The sequence below is a fragment of the Lacerta agilis genome, chromosome 13 (assembly GCF_009819535.1).
Source record: "Lacerta agilis isolate rLacAgi1 chromosome 13, rLacAgi1.pri, whole genome shotgun sequence".
NCBI classification, from domain to species: domain Eukaryota; kingdom Metazoa; phylum Chordata; class Lepidosauria; order Squamata; family Lacertidae; genus Lacerta; species Lacerta agilis.
In genome coordinates, this window is record NC_046324.1 from 46,135,790 (window position 1) to 46,153,974 (window position 18,185).

At 48.1% G+C, this 18,185-nt stretch overlaps 1 protein-coding gene across 1 annotated transcript in view; it reads right to left on the reverse strand.

The window, feature by feature from the left end:
• The window catches only part of MYO15A (myosin XVA), a 106,430-nt gene that overhangs the window by 35,699 nt on the left and 52,546 nt on the right, over positions 1–18,185 (reverse strand). The window contains exons 32-41 of the mRNA XM_033166496.1: positions 17,174–17,286; positions 15,087–15,262; positions 13,480–13,597; positions 12,709–12,773; positions 11,680–11,887; positions 7,700–7,838; positions 5,960–6,068; positions 4,574–4,703; positions 3,662–3,783; positions 3,179–3,238 (exon numbers count right to left, since the gene is read on the reverse strand). Of these exons, the coding sequence (XP_033022387.1) occupies positions 3,179–3,238; positions 3,662–3,783; positions 4,574–4,703; positions 5,960–6,068; positions 7,700–7,838; positions 11,680–11,887; positions 12,709–12,773; positions 13,480–13,597; positions 15,087–15,262; positions 17,174–17,286 (1,240 nt within the window). The remainder of the gene's footprint in view (positions 1–3,178; positions 3,239–3,661; positions 3,784–4,573; positions 4,704–5,959; positions 6,069–7,699; positions 7,839–11,679; positions 11,888–12,708; positions 12,774–13,479; positions 13,598–15,086; positions 15,263–17,173; positions 17,287–18,185) is intronic.

The window sequence follows — 18,185 nt, forward strand, 5'->3', positions numbered from 1 at the left end:
GAATGAGAGGACACAGTTTCCAGACCTGCAGAAAGCCCAAGAAAGGATCTACTCAACAAGCAGGTGGATCTACAGGCAAGGCGCAAGCCAAAGTCTCCAAAGGGCGCACAGTGGCACTGCTTACACAAGGCGTGCAGGAGCAGCATACTGACTTAGCGTGGGTTGTGGACTCAGCTGCCAGTCACCACATGACCGCAAACAAGCGTTTATTTAAGACTTTTAAGAAGCTGGACTCCACCGTGTCGCAGGTGAGTGGAACACACCTGAAATCGACTGGAGTTGGAACTGTTTATCTTCATAGTCTCCAGCTATCTATTAGCAACGTGCTATATGTCCCAGAAATTGCCTACAATCTGCTAAGTGCATCGCAGCTTACCGAGAAGGGATGCGAGCTCAGACTGCGCAAAGGACTTTGCACAATTTTTAAAGATGGACAAGTTATCCTTACAGCTCAGAAGAACAAAGATGGACTATTTTTACTGTCTTTTGAAAATACTGACTGTTGTTATGATGTTGTTGACTCTTATTTTGCAGGTGCTGCTAAGTCCAAGGAGACTACCAAACAGCCACGCAGAGAAAAGGTCACAAGATGTTTCCAGCAGGTTTCTGCTGATGTAATAGGACTTTTGCCAAAATCTAGAGGCGGAGCTACCTGTTATTTATTGCTGTCTGATCATTTCTCTAAATTTTCTTGGATTTACACAATGAAAAGTCCGCAGCAAGTCTTGGCCAAGTTCACAGAATTTTGTGCTAAGATAGATTTCATGCATGATGGCAAAATTGAATGTTTGTATACTAATCAATTACCAGTGTTTGATTCACAGGAGTTCAAGGACTTCCTAAGTCAACATTGCATTCGGCACAAAGTTGCCGTCAGCCAATCATCATGGAACAAAGATTTGTGTGTTAAAATTAACACAATACTACGTGAGGGTATGCAGGCGCAATTGCTAAGTGCAAAGCTGTCTGAACAGAATTGGGCTGAAAGCCTATCTGCCTTCACATATGCATGGGTCAGGAGTATTCCAAATGGAATGGAATGCTCACCTTATGAGATACTGTTTAACAGAAAGCCTTCTGTTAAGCATCTCAAGGTTTTTGGTTCTCAGATGTGGGTGGAATCACTTGAAGGTGCAACCATCCAAGGCATCTTTATGGGCTATGAGAAAGGACAATACAGAATTCTATTGCCTTCCTCAAACACAGTAATTCTTACTCAGGAGGTAGAATTTACTGTAAAGCCGGAGACAAAGATTCTCCAAAGCTTTCCCATTGATGTCAATACATATGAGGATACTGACACCAGCAGTAGCAGTGCAAGCTCAACCACGGCTAGTTCCGACACAGGTGAAACTGTCATTGAGAGAACTCATGCTATGACCAGGCCATCAACAGATGATGATGTGCTAGGATCTTTAGAGCCACTGTTTACAATTGGTAAAGTTTCTCCAAAAAGTCCTGTTCAGGAGAAACTCAGCAAAGAAGATCTACATCTTGTGCGTAGATCTGAGAGAGTGACAAAGGGTCAGGCGCCCAAACGTTACTCCAAAGAGTTTGCAATCTCAGCTGTTGCAAATGTAGCTGTAGTTTGCACTCAGGCTCATTTCACAGATGTGAAAAAGCCTCCACAACAGGTTGCAAAGTTCAACACTGTTACTACCAACACAAACAGAGCAAGTGCTCTGGTCCCCTGGAGAGTTGGTTATCAAAGGCTCAAACTGGTAGAACCAGTCTCAGAGAGTTCCAAGGGTGGAACAAAGACATCAGATTCATACTGTGTATATGATAACTGTTTGTTTACTTCTGTTAATAATGCCTTAACTTTCGCCGCTCTCACATTGTCTAATATCGGGGGAGGATGTTGTGATATTATGACATGACGAGCTGCGAACGCTGCAGCAAGGTCACAAGACTCAAGAGTCATGTTTCCTCTCTGTGGGAATTACACTGGGCATACCAGCTCCCACACATGTGATGTCATTGTATTTTACTATTGTACTCTCTTCTTTCTGTTTTGCATCAGGAGATGCAAGACGCATTAAGACACAGCTCTGAATTATGAGCTGCTACGCAGAGACATTCTGCTCTAATTCTACAATAAAGTAGATCTTAGCCAAATGGCTGTTGTGTGTGTTGTTTTCAAGCTGGGAACAACCGCATATTACATTGTGCCCCTGGACTCCAGAAGCCAGAGGGCACAGAAGCTTCGTCCGCCTTGGGGTCAATCTCTCAACTTGCCCCCACGGGAAGTTTTCATAACAGCCCGCTGAGCAAGGGGGGTGCAGGGTCTCTCCAACATCCCCTGAGCCTTTGCTCTCAAGCCCCTGAGCTGCATGCCCCTCCCCACTAGAGACATCGCTGCTTCCTCTGCTGGAAGAGGAGGTGCTGCTGGTCAGGTGGGGTCAGGGCTCTGTGTAGCATCCCAAGAGCCCTTCCACCACCCTGCGCTGAGCCGAGGACAGTTCCCTGACAATAAACCTTCCCCACCCTGGTGCCCTCCAGATGTTTTGGATGCTGGCTCCCATTAGCCCAAAACATCTGAAGGGCACCAGAAAGGCTCCTTTAGAAGTAGCAAAACTCATAAGAACGCACGACAACCCTGTGCTGGATCAGGCCAATGGCTCATCTAGTCCAGCATCCTGTTCTCACAGTCGCCAACCAGATACCTGTGGAATGCTCTCCCCAGGAAGACTTGACTGGCATCTTCACTGCATATCTGTAGGTACCAGGTGAAAACATTCCTCTTCTCCCAGACCTTTGGCCAAGTAAACCATCTATTACCTTTCAAACCGGGGCGTGGGTGGGTATTGTTTTGTATGTTATTACGTTATGCATTTTTGTGTTTTTATACTGCAAACCACCCTATGATCCTTGGATGAAGGGCAGTATATAAATTTAACACTGATAATAATAATAATAATAATAATAATAATAATAATAATAAACGTGGGATCACACATCACCGCCCCGATACCATCATGAGCACAAGTAACCATGAATGCACAATTTTAAGGACATTTGGAAGGGCCCTCAGAGAGGATGCCGAGGTGGATCTCTCTCAGGTCACGTGTGGCTGTGTGCATTGCAAGGGATCCGGGGTGCACCTCTTGGTGCAAGGAAAGATCTGGGGAACAGCCCCGCCGAAGCAGCCGGAAGCAGAAACGGAACGGAATCTCACCTGCCGGAAAAGGAGATCTAGCACAAGAGGGTTGTTGATGCTGTCCTTTGGGTAGAAAACCTGCCAGGAAAGAGAGCAGAAGGTGAGCGGGGAGAGAGCAGACCACGCTAAGAGCACTGCTGGAACAGACCAAGGTGTGTTCATCTAAGCCAAGGGTGGGGAGACATTTTCAGCCTGAGAACCGCATTCCCTTCTGATGGACCTTCACAGGGTCACATGGCAATGGTGGACAGGGCCAGAAGAGAAAGTATTGGGGGGGGGGGAGGAACAAATGTGCATTTTATTTTTCTCCAGTCTTTATACACCCTTCTCTACCCAAATAAACGTGTCGCAGCTTATGTAGAGGGAGGGCGCTCCACAGGGCGGGTGCCACTACTGAGAAGGCTCTCTGCCTGGTTCCCTGTAACTTCCCTTATCCTATCTCTTCCGACCCACCCTTGTCAATGAGGAAAAGGAGAGAGCAGCCTTACTCAGGGGAAATACCTCTTTCCTGAGATAGATTTTCCAAGAGACATTGCGGTATGCATAGAACTCCTCACTGCAACGACGGTGAAGCCGCGTCTGGATGAGTTCATCCTCAGATGATAGTTCACGTGAGACCGACACTAGAAAAGAGGAATTGGTCAGTAGCTGTGCTGGAGAAGGAACAGCCTGCCCCCCCAGGGCTCTCTGTTAAGGAAAGGCCACATCCCACACCGAAGAAGCCATGGTAGATCACACATGTATCATGTCTGAGGCCTGGTTTAGCCAAAGCATGGTTTGTTTGAACGTCCAAACCCAGTCCAGTAGACTAACAATGGCTTGCTTTATGGCAACAATCAAAGCCATGTTTTACTATTGGCTCAAAAACCATGGTTTGTTTTAACTATGGTTCAGCATTATGTCTGAAACCAACAGCCTTGCTTAACCACCGTTTGTTTGGCCACCCCCCACTCCAGGTGCTCTCCAAGCTACAGAGGCACGAGTAGCTGAAAAAAGAGCATTTACACAGGAGGGAGAAGTAAAAGATGGCACCTCCCATCTGAAGAAGAAGAAGAAGAGTTTGGATTTGATATCCCACTTTTCACTACCCGAAGGAGTCTCAAAGCGGCTAACATTCTCCTTTCCCTTCCTCCCCCACAACAAACACTCTGTGAGGTGAGTGGGGGTGAGAGACTTCAAAGAAGTGTGACTAGCCCAAGGTCACCCAGCAGCTGCATGTAGAGGAGCGGGGACGCGAACCCGGTTCACCAGATTACGAGTCTACCGCTCTTAACCACTACACCACACTGGCTCTCCTTACTTCAGAGTCCACCACCTCATTCTGTTGCATGTGAACACCAGGCCTCAAGCAGGCCAAGAGGCAGTTCACCCAGTCAAGGAATCAAGCACAGAGAACACAATGCCATTCTTTACCTGGAGAGGCCTCGGGGAAAGTTCTGGTGATGGCTGTTGACAGGCGGATGGCAGAGGGCACAGCCACCTTGGCACAAGTCACAGGCTTCACCATGGCTACTGCCTCCTTGGCTCCCAACTCCCTGATGACCTGCAAGCAAGCCAATCCCTACATCACACAGCCGCAAACCTGAGTTGGCACTCAGAGCATGTTCAGCAGGAACACTGCCAGTCCCGGTTTGCCAACAAGCAACACACATGGGGCCGGCACTTTTACAGTCTGCTTTCCTAGGTGAGTACCTAAATCAGAAACTGGGGAACCTTCTTCAGAAAATCTGCAGCAGGGTACCCAAAATATGAAGGTCACACACAGGTACAGAATCTTCTCTCCAAGGTAGCTCTTAGTCCTGGCCACCTACAGAAAACGACAGACCCTCCCCCGCTCTCCCACCCCAGGAGCTTTCCTTTCCTTGTCTCCTCACCCTGGGAGATCTTCCAGCAGCTCACTGCCCCTTCCATGCAGGTGCAGTCCTTGGCTCCTCAATGGCGTCCCAGAAGGGGAGACAGCAGAGGGATAGATACGTCCCTTTGGTGTCTCACCTTCAAGGTGACTTCCACTGACATTGTCCCATCACGGGGCAGCCCACTGCCTGCAGCACACCTGACTTTCCTCTCCCCATCCCGAAACACACCCTTAGGGTGGGTCGAGCCCAGTTGGGCTGGCCGGCACCACATAGATACGGACAACTGACGCTTCCTCACAAAGCATTCTGTTTCCCCAATCTGCAAGGCGGCCCTCCTGCCTTCCTTTGATGCATGCACTCAGTTGCCCCCAACCATACCTGCAGTGCTGTCAAGTATCCCGTTTTCCCCAGGATTCTCCTTTATTTCAAGCAGTTTCCTGCTGCTCTCCCTTATTTTTTATTCCCCTTAAATTTCCCATTTTTAATGGAAGCAGCTCCTCCCCTGGTGGCCAGGGACTGGGTGGGAAGACCTCGCCTACTTGGAGAGAAAAGCCTCAGCCCTCAAAGCAAGTGGGAGCCGTTTCCCATGCTTACAGGGGGGGTGTATTCCTCTCCCTGCATCAGCCCCTATCCGTTGCCACCGAGCCCCTCAGCCGGCCAATAGGGTTAGCTGGTGGGCGGAGTCTGGCGGCCTTTGAGCAGCTGCTGCTACCAGTCCTGTTTTGATGGGATCAGACAAGAAGACGATGGGGCTCCATCGCGCGGAGCACATGGCTGCCCTCCTCTTTGCTCCGCTCCAAGCCCGAGCCCATTTGGAGTTTACATTGCTGCTCCGCCCACTTTTGCTTCTGGCTCCACCCACCACTGATATGTGACTTTCCCCGGGATAGGTGAGACTGCTGATCCCTTATTTTCACATCGGAAACTTGACAGCTATGCATACCTGAGCAGGCCGCGCTGGTGCCTCCGTGGCTGCCAGCTGTCCTTTCAGGATCATCAAGGCTTCCTCGTGGGGATCCATTTTCTTCACAAATACTTTCCCACCTTCCTTCCTGCAAAGAAATGCGAGGTGTATGGAACCGCCGAGGGATTCATGCAAGCACTCCCCTCCAGCTACCTAACATAACCCTCACAAGCACAGTCTTGAGAGCTCAAGATGGTGAAGCAAGCCGGTGGTTTGCGGCTGTGTTGAGAGACTTAAACTTCGAAGCTGGAAGAATAAACACCCGCCGTCTATTACGCCATGGTCTGAGGACCTCACTGCCCCCGGCCACATTCAGACGTTATTTGGACATCTGGAGGGCTTATGGTAACTCGTACGGCTGACTGTTGTTATTTATTGGTAATATTATTTCTCAAGGACACTCCCTAGGCAAAATAATGCACACAGCATTTATTAAAACAACATAAAAAATTCTTTCCAGTAGCACCTTAGAGACCAACTAAGTTTGTTCTTGGTATGAGCTTTCGTGTGCATGCACACTTCTTCAGATACACTGAAACAGAAGTCACCAGATCCTTAAATATAGTGAGGGAGTGGGGAGGGGTATTACTCAGAAGGGTGGTGGGAATGGGTGATCAGCTAATAGGTGTGGAAAACTTGTTGACTACTCTGGCTGCAATTAGCCTTGCAGGGAAAGGCAAGGGGTGAGATGGCTAAAGATAGCTTTGTCATGTATAATGAGATAAGAATCCAATGTCTTTGTTCAGACCAGGTTTCTCCATGGTTTTAAGTTTGGTGATTAGTTGCAATTCAGCCACTTCTCTTTCCAGTCTATTTCTGAAATTTCTTTGTATTAAGACAGCTACTTTGAGATCTTTTATAGAATGTCCTGGGATATTGAAGTGTTCTCCTACTGGTTTCTCTGTCTTGTGTTTCCTGATATCAGATTTATGTCCATTATGAGTAATACCCCTCCCCACTCCCTCACTATATTTAAGGATCTGGTGACTTCTGTTTCAGTGTGTCTGAAGAGGTGTGCATGCACACGAAAGCTCATACCAAGAACAAACTTAGTTGGTCTCTAAGGTGCTACTGGAAAGAATTTTTTATTTTGTTTTGACTATGGCAGACCAACACGGCTACCCACCTGTAACAGCATTTATTGTCCAAGCTGACAGTCGCAGCAGTTTCCACAGCTCCGAATACCCATGCACACCAGTTTAGCGTCTAGGCAGCTATTCCCAGGTCTTTGCTCTACGGAGCCGCTGCAAAAGCAGGGGACCACTCCCGCTCCACCAAATTTATGTACCTTCCCCTGCTGGGCTGCATGCGCACACCCAGAGACCGCACCTGTGTGGCAGCTGCCTCTGCTCCGCCCTTTTCAATCCCCTCCTGGTTCTGTGAGACAGCGGTGCAGGAGAGGATGAGGAAGCACCCAGCCCTTCACTTGCCTGACCTTTCTCTTTCTCCTCTTCTTCCAACCCATCCTGTGCTCCACCCTCCAGCTCTGAAGCTTCCCCTGCCTCTGACTCTTGCCTCCTGGTCCCCACAAATCACTGGCCCCCTCTCCCAAATCAGACACCAGCCCCCCTTCCCCCCGGTTTGCACCCTCCAGCGTCCTGCCAGTCCCTGACATTATTTGCACACGTAGGTTCCATGTTAGCATGAGCAGGCACAACCGCGTGTCTCCGGGGCCTAAAGACTGGAAGCGGTGACTGCTTTCGTGAGCCTGGATCTGACCTGATGGGCTCTGGGATGCGTGCAGGTTGCTGGTACTGCTTGATAATGTTGCGGATGTTCTGTGTCGGCTCCGGAATGTACTCCGAGTTCAGCTTGGAGTGGCGGACGAGCTCACCAGCACGCAGCCTGGAGGCGGGATCTGCGCAAGGAGGGGCAGAAAAAGAAGCGAGACAACAGTGGCCTGTTTGTGTAAATTGTGGGTTGGGGAACTTCAGGCCCCAGGGGCCACATGTTGCCCTCCAGGCCTTTCTCTCTGGCTTTCTGAACTCTCCCCATTCCACACCCAGCCATGCCTCGCACCCCACATGTTTTTGCCTGGTTAGCATGTGTCATTGAACTCTGATAATGCCTCTCTGCTTGCCTGAACAGGGGGAGGGGGGTGAGTGTCAGTAGAAAATAGTCTACTGTGCAAAGGTAAAAATGGCATTCGTTGCTCTGCCTGTTTTTGCCTCCAGCCCCAGCCACCACCGGTCAAAACAAAAACTCCTTACCAGATTTCTGAAAGTGTGGCATGTCTTGTGTAAGGCTCGGTGATGCCGCAGTGCCATCTGCCATCCCTTTCTCGGCTTCTCTCTGCCACGGAGGGGGTGAAATTAAACACTGGGATGAGTCGCAGCCTCAGAATTCTGGAGCTGGGAGCTAGAACAAAATCTAGAACAGTACTCTTGAGCCACCTAGTCCAAACTGAGACCATTCCCAAGCCCTCTCTTGGGTCTTCTCCCCACACTTAAAATATCTGGGTGTGCCCAGAGCCCCTCTTGAAACTGCTCCCCACCCTCCCCAGCTCCACCAAACCTGGTCCATTGCTCTACCGCAGAACTGTGGATTTGAAGACCTGCCGCTCCTGACTGGGCACGCAGCTTGAAAAAAACAAACAAAACCCAGCGGTGACAGCCAGGCCAGCATTGGAGGTGAGTGAAATGAATATGGGCAGAGAGATATCCAGTGTCGGGCAGCTTGAGGTCACCTAAAGGAGGGCACAAAGATTTCAGCAAAAGCATGCAGTGTCTCAGAAGAGGTAAGGGAAGCAGCCTCTGGGCCGCGAGGGCACCAAGGACAGGGCACAAGCCAGACCTGTGCAGTCTTCTAGGGTTGTCATCAAAGGCTGGCATAACTGTCGAGGAGCTGCACCAGAGCAGGGGGACCCACTGGCACGAACCCCCTGCTCCTGCTCTTCTTCTTCGCCACTACAACTTGCTTGCTCACCTGACCCTTTTTCTGGCTTGGCAGGGATTAGAAGGGTGCCATTATGCACCGGTGAGGCTATCCTGAACATGCAGGGAAGTCAATCCCAATTGTTGGAGGTCATGCACAGTCAAAAGTACATACTACCATATGTGGTGGTGTTGCGACATCATCAAACCCTTTTGGAATGCTGTCTTCGAAGAAATAAGCCTGATATAAAAAGGTAAAGGGACCCCGACCATTAGGTCCAGTCGTGTCCAACTCTGGGGTTGCGGCGCTCATCTCGCGTTACTGGCCGAGGGAGCCGGCGTACAACTTCCAGGTCATGTGGCCAGCATGACTAAGCCGTTTCTGGCGAACCAGAGCAGCGCACGGAAACGCCGTTTACTTTTCCGCTGGAGCGGTACCTATTTATCTACTTGCACTTTGACGTGCTTTCAAACTGCTAGGTGGGCAGGAGCAACGGGGGCTCACCCTGTTGTGGGGATTCGAACCGCCAACCTTCTGATCAGCAAGCCCTAGGCTGTGTGGTTTAACCCACAGCGCCACCTACATCCTGATATACAACAAAACAATTGAAATGTCATTGTTCCCCGCACAAGCACTACTTGAGCTTAGGATCCCGTCTGCTCATGATTATACTAAAGATGACCTCTTAGCCTTTCTATTGACTGTTTCCGTACGGGTGTTGGAAATCTGGTGTTGGGCTGAAGATTGATTCTTAGTGTAACAGAGTATGGCCAATAGCATGGCTGAGAAACTAACACGTCAGTTGAGAGCAGCAAAGGGCAAACACATTCCTTTTATAGGTAAAGGAACCCTGGACGGTTAACTCCAGTCAAAGGCAACTATGGGGCTGTGGCGCTCATCTCGCTTTCAGACCGAGGGAGCCAGCGTTTGTCTGCAGACAGCTTTCCGGGTCATGTGCCCAGCATGACTAATCCGCTTCTGGCACAATGGAACACCGTGTCAGAAACCAGAGCGCATGGAAATGCCGTTTACCTTCCCGCCACAGCAGTACAGTGGTACCTCTAGATGCGAACAGGATCCGTTCCAGAGCCCCATTCACATCCTGAGCAGTCCGCAACCCGCAGCACCGCTTCTGTGCACGCGCAGGTTGCGATTCAGCGCGTCTGCGCATGCACGACCCACCAAACCCGGAAGTAATCCATTCTGTTACCTCCAGGTTCGGCGCGTTCGTAACCCGTGCCGTTCGCAACCCACAGTGAACGCAACACAAGGTATGATTGTACCTATTTAGCTACTTGCACTGGCGTGCTTTCGAACTGCTAGGTAGGCAGGAGCTGGGACAGAGCAACAGGAGCTCACCCCATTGTGCAGATTTGAACTGCCAACCTTCTGATCGGCAAGCCCAAGAGGCTCAGTGGTTTAGACCACAGCGCCACCTGCATCTCTTTTATAACATATGGCAGATGTTTATTGAATACATAAATTGTTCAGACTGTGGCAGGAATTCACCCAGCACTCATGGGAAAATGTGGTGTGTTCTCCTAGACCAGCCAAATGAAACTTTAACACATGGCATGATAAAAGTCTGTAATTTTATCAGCACAAGTTATTTGTTGTTTACTGTTGTAACTATTGTTTTTTTATTTATCTTCTGTACCATGAAAGTAAATAAAAGCAGTATTATTATTATTATTATTATTATTATTATTATTATTATTATTAAAGGAAGGTTATAAGGGTTTGTTATTCTGACCTGTGTGTAATTGGAATTCAGAGTTAAAAGTAAATGATCAAATAATCAATTCTAGCATGCAGGGGGCTAACAAAATGATATAATTTTGCATCGGAACAACTGGCATTATTAATCATATTGTAATTTGGTATTGTGAAAATGAGGCTTTTATTGGGTTGTTGTAACTGAAAACTAATAAAAATTATTACACAAAAATAAATAAAAAATATATAAGGAAGGAAGGATCAGCTGTGGGCAAGACAGAGGCACAGTAGCTGTCCCTTCCTGCTTCCTTAGTGGCTCTGTCTGATAAGGAAGTAGGTGGCAGAAAGGAAGAGGGGAAGCAGAGGTGGTGGCAGCAGTTGCAAATAATGACAGTGACGACGTAGATCAGGCTTCCTCAACCTCGGCCCTCCAGATGTTTTTGGCCTACAACTCCCATGATCCCTAGCTAGCAGAACCAGTGGTCAGGGATGATGGGAATTGTAGTCTCAAAACATCTGGAGGGCCGAGGTTGAGGAAGCCTGAAGTAGATGGACAGAGGGTGGGGGCCACTCCAACATTTGGAGGAGGCACTGCAACCAGTGATGCACTGGGGGGAAGTGCAGCCCTGTGCCACTGCTAGATATGTCTTGTGCACAGCAACCATCTGTGGGTGACAGAGGGCCGCCCACCTCGTATTTACCCACTGACCAGAGAACCGAGAAGAAGAAGAGGAGTTTGGATTTGATATCCCGCTTTATCACTAGCCGAAGGAGTCTCAAAGCGACTAACATTCTCCTTTCCCTTCCTCCCCCACAACAAACACTCTGTGAGGTGAGTGGGGCTGAGAGACTTCAGAGAAGTGTGACTAGCCCAAGGTCACCCAGCAGCTGCATGTGGAGGAGCGGGGACGTGAACCCGGTTCACCAGATTACGAGTCTACCGCTCTTAACCACTACACCACACTGGCTCTCCACAATGCCCTTTTGTGATGAGCTAGTTGCACTTAGGAGGTATCCTACTGAGGAAGATCTATGGATCCCAGAACCCTGTGTAGATCACACTGGAAAGAAGCACACAATTCAGGCATCTTCTTTGCATCTCATCACCTATACGCATAAGAGACTCACCTGGGGAGGTAGGCCCCCATGAGGCCCGGCATCATAGGTGCCGCTCCTCTGGGTCCTGGAAGGGCTTCTGTGCTGTGGAGAACTGGGGCTGGAGTACTGGCATGAACTGAGTGAAGTTGCACTGGCCAATGCTGCTACAGCGGCCTGCTGCCGTCGGCGGAGAGCCTCCACTTGGGACATGTGTTGAGCCTGCCCCAGAGAGAAAGGGAAGGGGTTAGGGTTGCCACCCTTCTTTTTCCAGTAGGGCTCCTGCGCTTTTAACAGCAGGGCCCCAAGCAGCAGTTAAAGGTGCGTGAGCCCTAACAGAAAAGAGAGAGTGGCCAATTTTATTTTATTTTATAAGAATTTTATTGGTTTTTTACAAAACAAAGAACAACAAAACACATACAACAACACAAACACAACAATCAAAACATAATGAAAAACAAATGCAAACCCCCACTAAAACACCAATAATTCTTTTTCTTGTTTAAAACCAAAAAAAAAAATCTTGTTCGAATCTATACTGGGTGACTTCCCCCATTTTCTCTCCTTTGGTTCCAATTCTAATTTACTTTAATAACTTCTCATCTCTAAAGTTTAAATCATCCAAAAAATCCAAACATACTTCTTAATATTTAATTTTTACTTCAAAAGTGGCCAATTTTAAAAGGCACATCCTATGATCCCAGGGAGAAAAAGAGAGTGGCCAATTTTAAAAGGCACATCCTATGATCCCAGGGAGAAAAAGCAAAAGGAAGGAAGGAAGGACCATTGTGGGTGCACTTAGATGCCACAGAAATGAGGTTAAGAAGACTGTTTGTTAGTCTGCTGAGCATGTCACTTGTGAATGCTGTACATGGGGAAACAGAAAGCAGCACAGGGTCAGAACTGGAAGCACAGTTGATCAAATGTAGGAATGCACGGCCCTTTTATAGCATCAGTTCTATAAGATGTTTCATTCGTCATCCAGACCCTTGAACGATGCCATCTTCCCCCATGTATGACTCCTGAGTCCTGCCTTTACTTACCAGAAGCAACTCCTGCTGGTTACGGAAAGCTTGCTGTGCCAACAACAAGGCCTCATTTGTTGCTGCTGCAGGGAATAGAAACAAGGTCAGTTATTGTGTGGTATACAGACGCTGTTAATAAGGACTTTTTACAAAGGTGAGGTGAAGGGTGCTGTGGTTAGGGAGAGATACAGCTCAGGGCAAGAGCATCTGCTTGACATGCAGAAGGTCGTAGGTTCAATCCCAGCTAATATCTGTATCAAATTTGAATTTATTTTATATATGCGTGGTATCTATAAAGTGGTTTTTAAATGCCTTGCATATGTAAATGTTTCAGCTTTTTCTTTTATATCCAGTTGTTCTACATAAGTTTTTATTGCATTGCACATTGCTTTGGGAAGCCTAATGGGAAGTGATTCATAAACAAAACGGATCATTGTCACCTTGATGTTCCTTGGATGTTTCAAAGGTGTCCTAGGACAGAGAGCACCCCTCCCTTGGATTGGTGTAGCCAACATGTGCCTCTTCCAGATCTTGTTGGACTACAACTCCCAGCCCCCTGTCCACTGGCGATGCCGACTGGGAGCAACAGTCCAACAGCTTCTGTAGGATTCTGGAAGGTACCAGATTGGCTTCTCCTGCTCTAGGAAGACCAGGCTTTGAAGAAATCGTCAAAGCAGGCTTTCTCTCAATTTTTCTCCACGGGAACAATTCCCCATCCATTGTTTCACAGCTGACCTCACTTAGATTGCTCGCCATTTGGCTGTGGAAGGCAGCCCTGCCTACACTCACCGGCTGTTTGGGGTCCCTCAGCTGGTACACTGTCTCCACTGCTCTGGCCTCCATTCCCCGCTCCGATCTGGCCTCCTCCCTTCATCCTGTGGGAGACGGCGGCCGGCTTCTCCAGTTCCTGGGCCAGGACAGAACAAATAAGCGTTGGTCCTTTGGGGGGGGAGAGGGTGGCGCAAATGAAATAATGCCTAAATTCTAGGCCTTTTCCCAGCATGACAAACTCCAAGGCCTGAATGGGAACCAGTCTTCCCATCTAGGTATTTTCATACTGCCTTGTTACAAAGGTTGTCCCTGCATCATGCCAACATTTGGTCAGAGGCGTAGGAAGGTCAGGTGGTACCCGGCGCGGAAAATTTCTTGTCCCCTCCCGCATTGATTCCCCCCCTGCAAAAATGGTTTTACGTTATTTCATATTTCCTTACAAAGGAATAATAACAAGTAATAATAATAATAATAAACTTTTATTTATATCCCGCCCTCCCCGGCCGAAGTCGGGCTCAGGGTGGCTAACATCAGATACATAACATTGGTATAAAATCAAACAATAATTAAATTACCTCCTAAAAACATCTCAGAATCAAATTAAAGTCTAATGAGATGGCTTTCCACAGGGTTAGGGATGGGAACAGTAAGTGCTCCACTGAACTGAAATTTCAGCCTTCACGACATAGGAAAACAGCCAAGTGAACAGCTACTTTGGTGGAGGAGGGTCAAGATATTAACCGATATGCATGAAATTTCATATATAGCTAGATAATCCCTAGTATAGTAAGATAAGACCTTTGGAGCAGGCATTTTCAAAAAAAAGTTTTTTATGAACCACCCTAGTAGAGCAGTAATTGTTCCTTGATAATTTGTCAACCCCTCCATTATGGAGCACTCACGGGCTTTCAAAATGTAGGGACTAGGTGAGGCAAGAGAGTCTGACTCAAGTGGTGGACTTCAATCTACATGCAAATGGTCACCCATCAAAATCATTATGAGACTGTGGGTTTTGTGCCCAGGTTCTTGCACTTACCCAGGAAAGGGTTGGATTTGGGCTAAGTGCTTCACTGACCATGGACATGCACTCTGCTTTCAGAGAAAGGAAGAGGAGCGTCAGAGAGTTTTTTATGAACCGCACTAGTAGGGCAGTAATTGTTCCTTGATAATTTGTCATCCCCTCCATTATGGAGCGTGGAGCGGACCACCCCCTACGCCCCCTTGCTACGCCCCTGCATTTGGTGCAGTGGTGTGAAGGCGGGGGGGGGGGGTTGCCTTGCTTCCGGGGTAACTGTTCCCTCACTAGCAACTGAGCCTGGAAATTGCTGTCCTTGTTGCTGCCACGTTTGACAGAGAATCCAGACAACACTGCTGCCTGGCACACCTCTGAATTTCGTGCATTCACCTCCTGCTTCGTTTTTCTTTACTTTCTTTAAAATCTGAGGTTCAGAACAATCTGTTTTACCACTTGGGAGAAAGACCATTTTTTGGCCGCTAACACCAGAATAAATCTCCCTTCCAGCATTCTGAGAATTAGGTGACCTTTGAGAAACGGGACACTGGGCCTGACTGTGTAGCATCCACTTTGCGCCTGGGGATTGGGGAGGGGACGGTGCTTTCCTTACCCCATTCCCATAGGACAGAACAGGGTCAAAAAGGCTGTCCAGGTAATGATCCAACCCCTTCTGGCTTCGGGGCTCGCTGAACGTGTCCGAATCTGCTTCCGGGTTCAGAAAGACAAATAAAAGGGAATTAGCCAAAAAGCATTTCCCATAATGTGATGATGATTCCTGTGGGTTCCCTCAGCCCCAAAATCAGGGTTGCCAGGGTGATTAATCAGAAATGGAGGACGGGGCTCCTGCAAGCTGGGTAGAAGAGCTGGCAAGCCGCAGTTTCTAATGCATTTGAAACTTAACACCCACAACTATGGTCTGTCGCTTTGATGGAACACTGACTGCACGAAGGAAGGTACAGCGGAACACTATTCAAGCTGATCATTTTGATGTGGACAGGCAGAGATTTTTAACATCTGTTGTGAGGAAGGAACGTAATTACCAACCACCTGTCCCACACAGATCACGGTGGAATGACATCCTGGGTTAACGAATCTTTTACATAACCGATACTTTCATAACGGAAGCAAAGGGCTCTTGGTTAATGGAGTTTGCCTCCGTTGGGTTTGAGTGTTATTTCTTAATTGTTCTTGTTCTGTTCATTTTGTACGAATCCAATAAAACAAATATCACGGGGCAAGGAGGGGGGATGGCGGACATAGAGGGACTTTCAACAGACGCTGCTTCTGCCACCCGGACACTGTTATGGCAGTCAGCTGATTGGCGTGGCTTGCAAAGAGGCAGCACAAACAGTTTGAGCCGTGCAGGCAAAGGAAAATGTTCCATCTGGCCTCCTCTCCCATCAGCTGTCAGATGGGGGCAGCCATTCCATCAGGCTGCCTCAGAGGGAGAGACGGGATTCTGAAGGCTCAGCTTTGCCAAAAGCCCAGGTCCTGCCCCCTGCACTGAGGTAGCTGGTCATTATAAGAGGAACTGTTTATGAATTGGTGCCTGAGTTTGATTCCCGATCTACCCTCTCTGTCGCTTTTACCCTTGTGTATTGTGCTTTTCTTTTCTTTTTCAGATTGCAAGTCTGCAGAGCAGGGACTGCCTGGTTTTAATTGACCAATAAAAAACAGACCAAGAACTCAGGCCAATATAAGTTTCAATAGTGAGAGTAATCCCTACTCACAAGTCAAATGTGAATTGCAACAAAAATACATATAGTTATACAGAAAAACAGACCAAGAACTCAGGCCAATATGTTTCTGTATAACATATAGTTATACAGAAAAACAGACCAAGAAATTTCTGTATAACTATATGTATTTTTGTTGCAATTCACATTTGACTTGTGAGTAGGGATTACTCTCACTATTGAAACTTATATTGGCCTGAGTTCTTGGTCTGTTTTTTATCGGTGCATTTACTAATAAGAACTCTAAATTAGTTTTAATTGACTGCGTGGAAGTCACTCTGGGAGTCCTTTTGGCTGAAGAGCATGGTGCAAATGCGCTCAAATAATTTAATAAAAATGGGTCACCTGACATCATTGTGACATTAGGTGGCTGGCGGGGGTGTGTGACATTTTTCTATGAGCGATGTTATGATCTGTCATGCACACACACACAGCAGCAAGCTCAGGGCTTGTCCATACGTCCCCTCCTCCTCCCAAGGAATCGGAGCAAACATCAACCAAGTTTTCTGTGTGTTGTGTCGTGGGTTCTGGTAGCAATAAGTCCAGCAACACTTCTTAGTGAACAGCTCTTTATTATAAGGGATAAGACAAGACTGGGGAATAGGGGGTAGGGAAAGCTCTATTTATAGACACATTGGGACAGAGGGAAAAGATACATTTTAGCGGGAACCAATAATATTCAAACTTTCCGGCGGGACCCAATCAGGCTGTGGATTGTGATTGTACTCTTCAAATTGACCAATAACATTACTTTACCTGGCTGACAGAATATCTTATTTAATACACAACACTGTGACTGACGTTTGCTCCGATTCAGCGCTAAAGAGCAGGTTTTCCCAATGAAAGCAGCAGGGCAAATGTAAAACCGCTTGGATCCACGCCTAAAAAAGCACGGAACAAGCAGAAATCCTGCTTTCTAGGCACAGGACCATTGAAGGGTGGACGAAACCTCGTTCCTTACCGTGGCTGCAATATCCTTCTGAGTCTGGCAGGTTGGTGGGGGCTACTGTGGGGGCCTTCATAAGTGGCGGAGGAGGAACCTTCTCACCAGAATCCAAACTGTGTCTGAATACTCTAAGGATAAAAGGGAAGGAGAGCAAAGGGGGAGAGGGGAGGAGGAAGAGGAGAGGGGGGGGGGGCAGACAACACCATGTTTCAAATCGGGGGTGGCACCAAGAAAAGGAGAGAGAGTGAGCGGAGCGGGGCGGGGGGTGGATGTCAAGGTAAAATAAAACTCCAGCTGGAAACATTTATTATTTGCAGGGGGGATTCAGCACATGCAGTTTCATGCTTGCACATTGTTCTTCTAAACTCTAAAACAGGGATGGGTAACCTCCAGCCTGTGGGCTTCATGTGGTCCTTCACACCTCTCTGTCCAGCCCTGGGGACTCTCCTTAAGCCCACCCCCTGAGCACCCCCACCAGGAGCCCTGCTTTGTGCCCTTAAGTCAGGCATCCCCAAACTTGACCCTCCAGATGTTTTGGGACTACAAATCCCATAATCCCTAGCTAACAGGACCAAGTGGTCAGGGATGATGGGAATTGTAGTCCCAAAACATATGGAGGGCCGAGTTTGGGGGTGCTTGCCTTAAGTGCTTTTCGCATGGCAGGAGCATGTCCCCAGACTAGGATAATGCCTCTTGCTCGCCTGGGTGGAGGGGTGCATGTCGAAACCTCTGTTTTTCTGCATGCCGAAATGTAACCTCCTGTACAAAGGCAAGAGTCACAGCTGTTGCTCCACCCGTTTCCCCCTCTCTGGCTCCACCCACCACCCTGAAAGGTTGTCCACAAGGGAATGGCTGCCTTGTTTTGCCTGTTGTGGCCCCTCCCTTTCATTGCTTGGAAAGAGATTATTGCCCTCCCTGGGCGAGTCATGAACCCTTGTCCAGGGAGGGCTGTGGGTATACTCTGCAGAGAACTATGTGGGTGCTGTGCTTTTTGGGATTCCTTTCCTTCCCATTTTGTGTTCCAAAA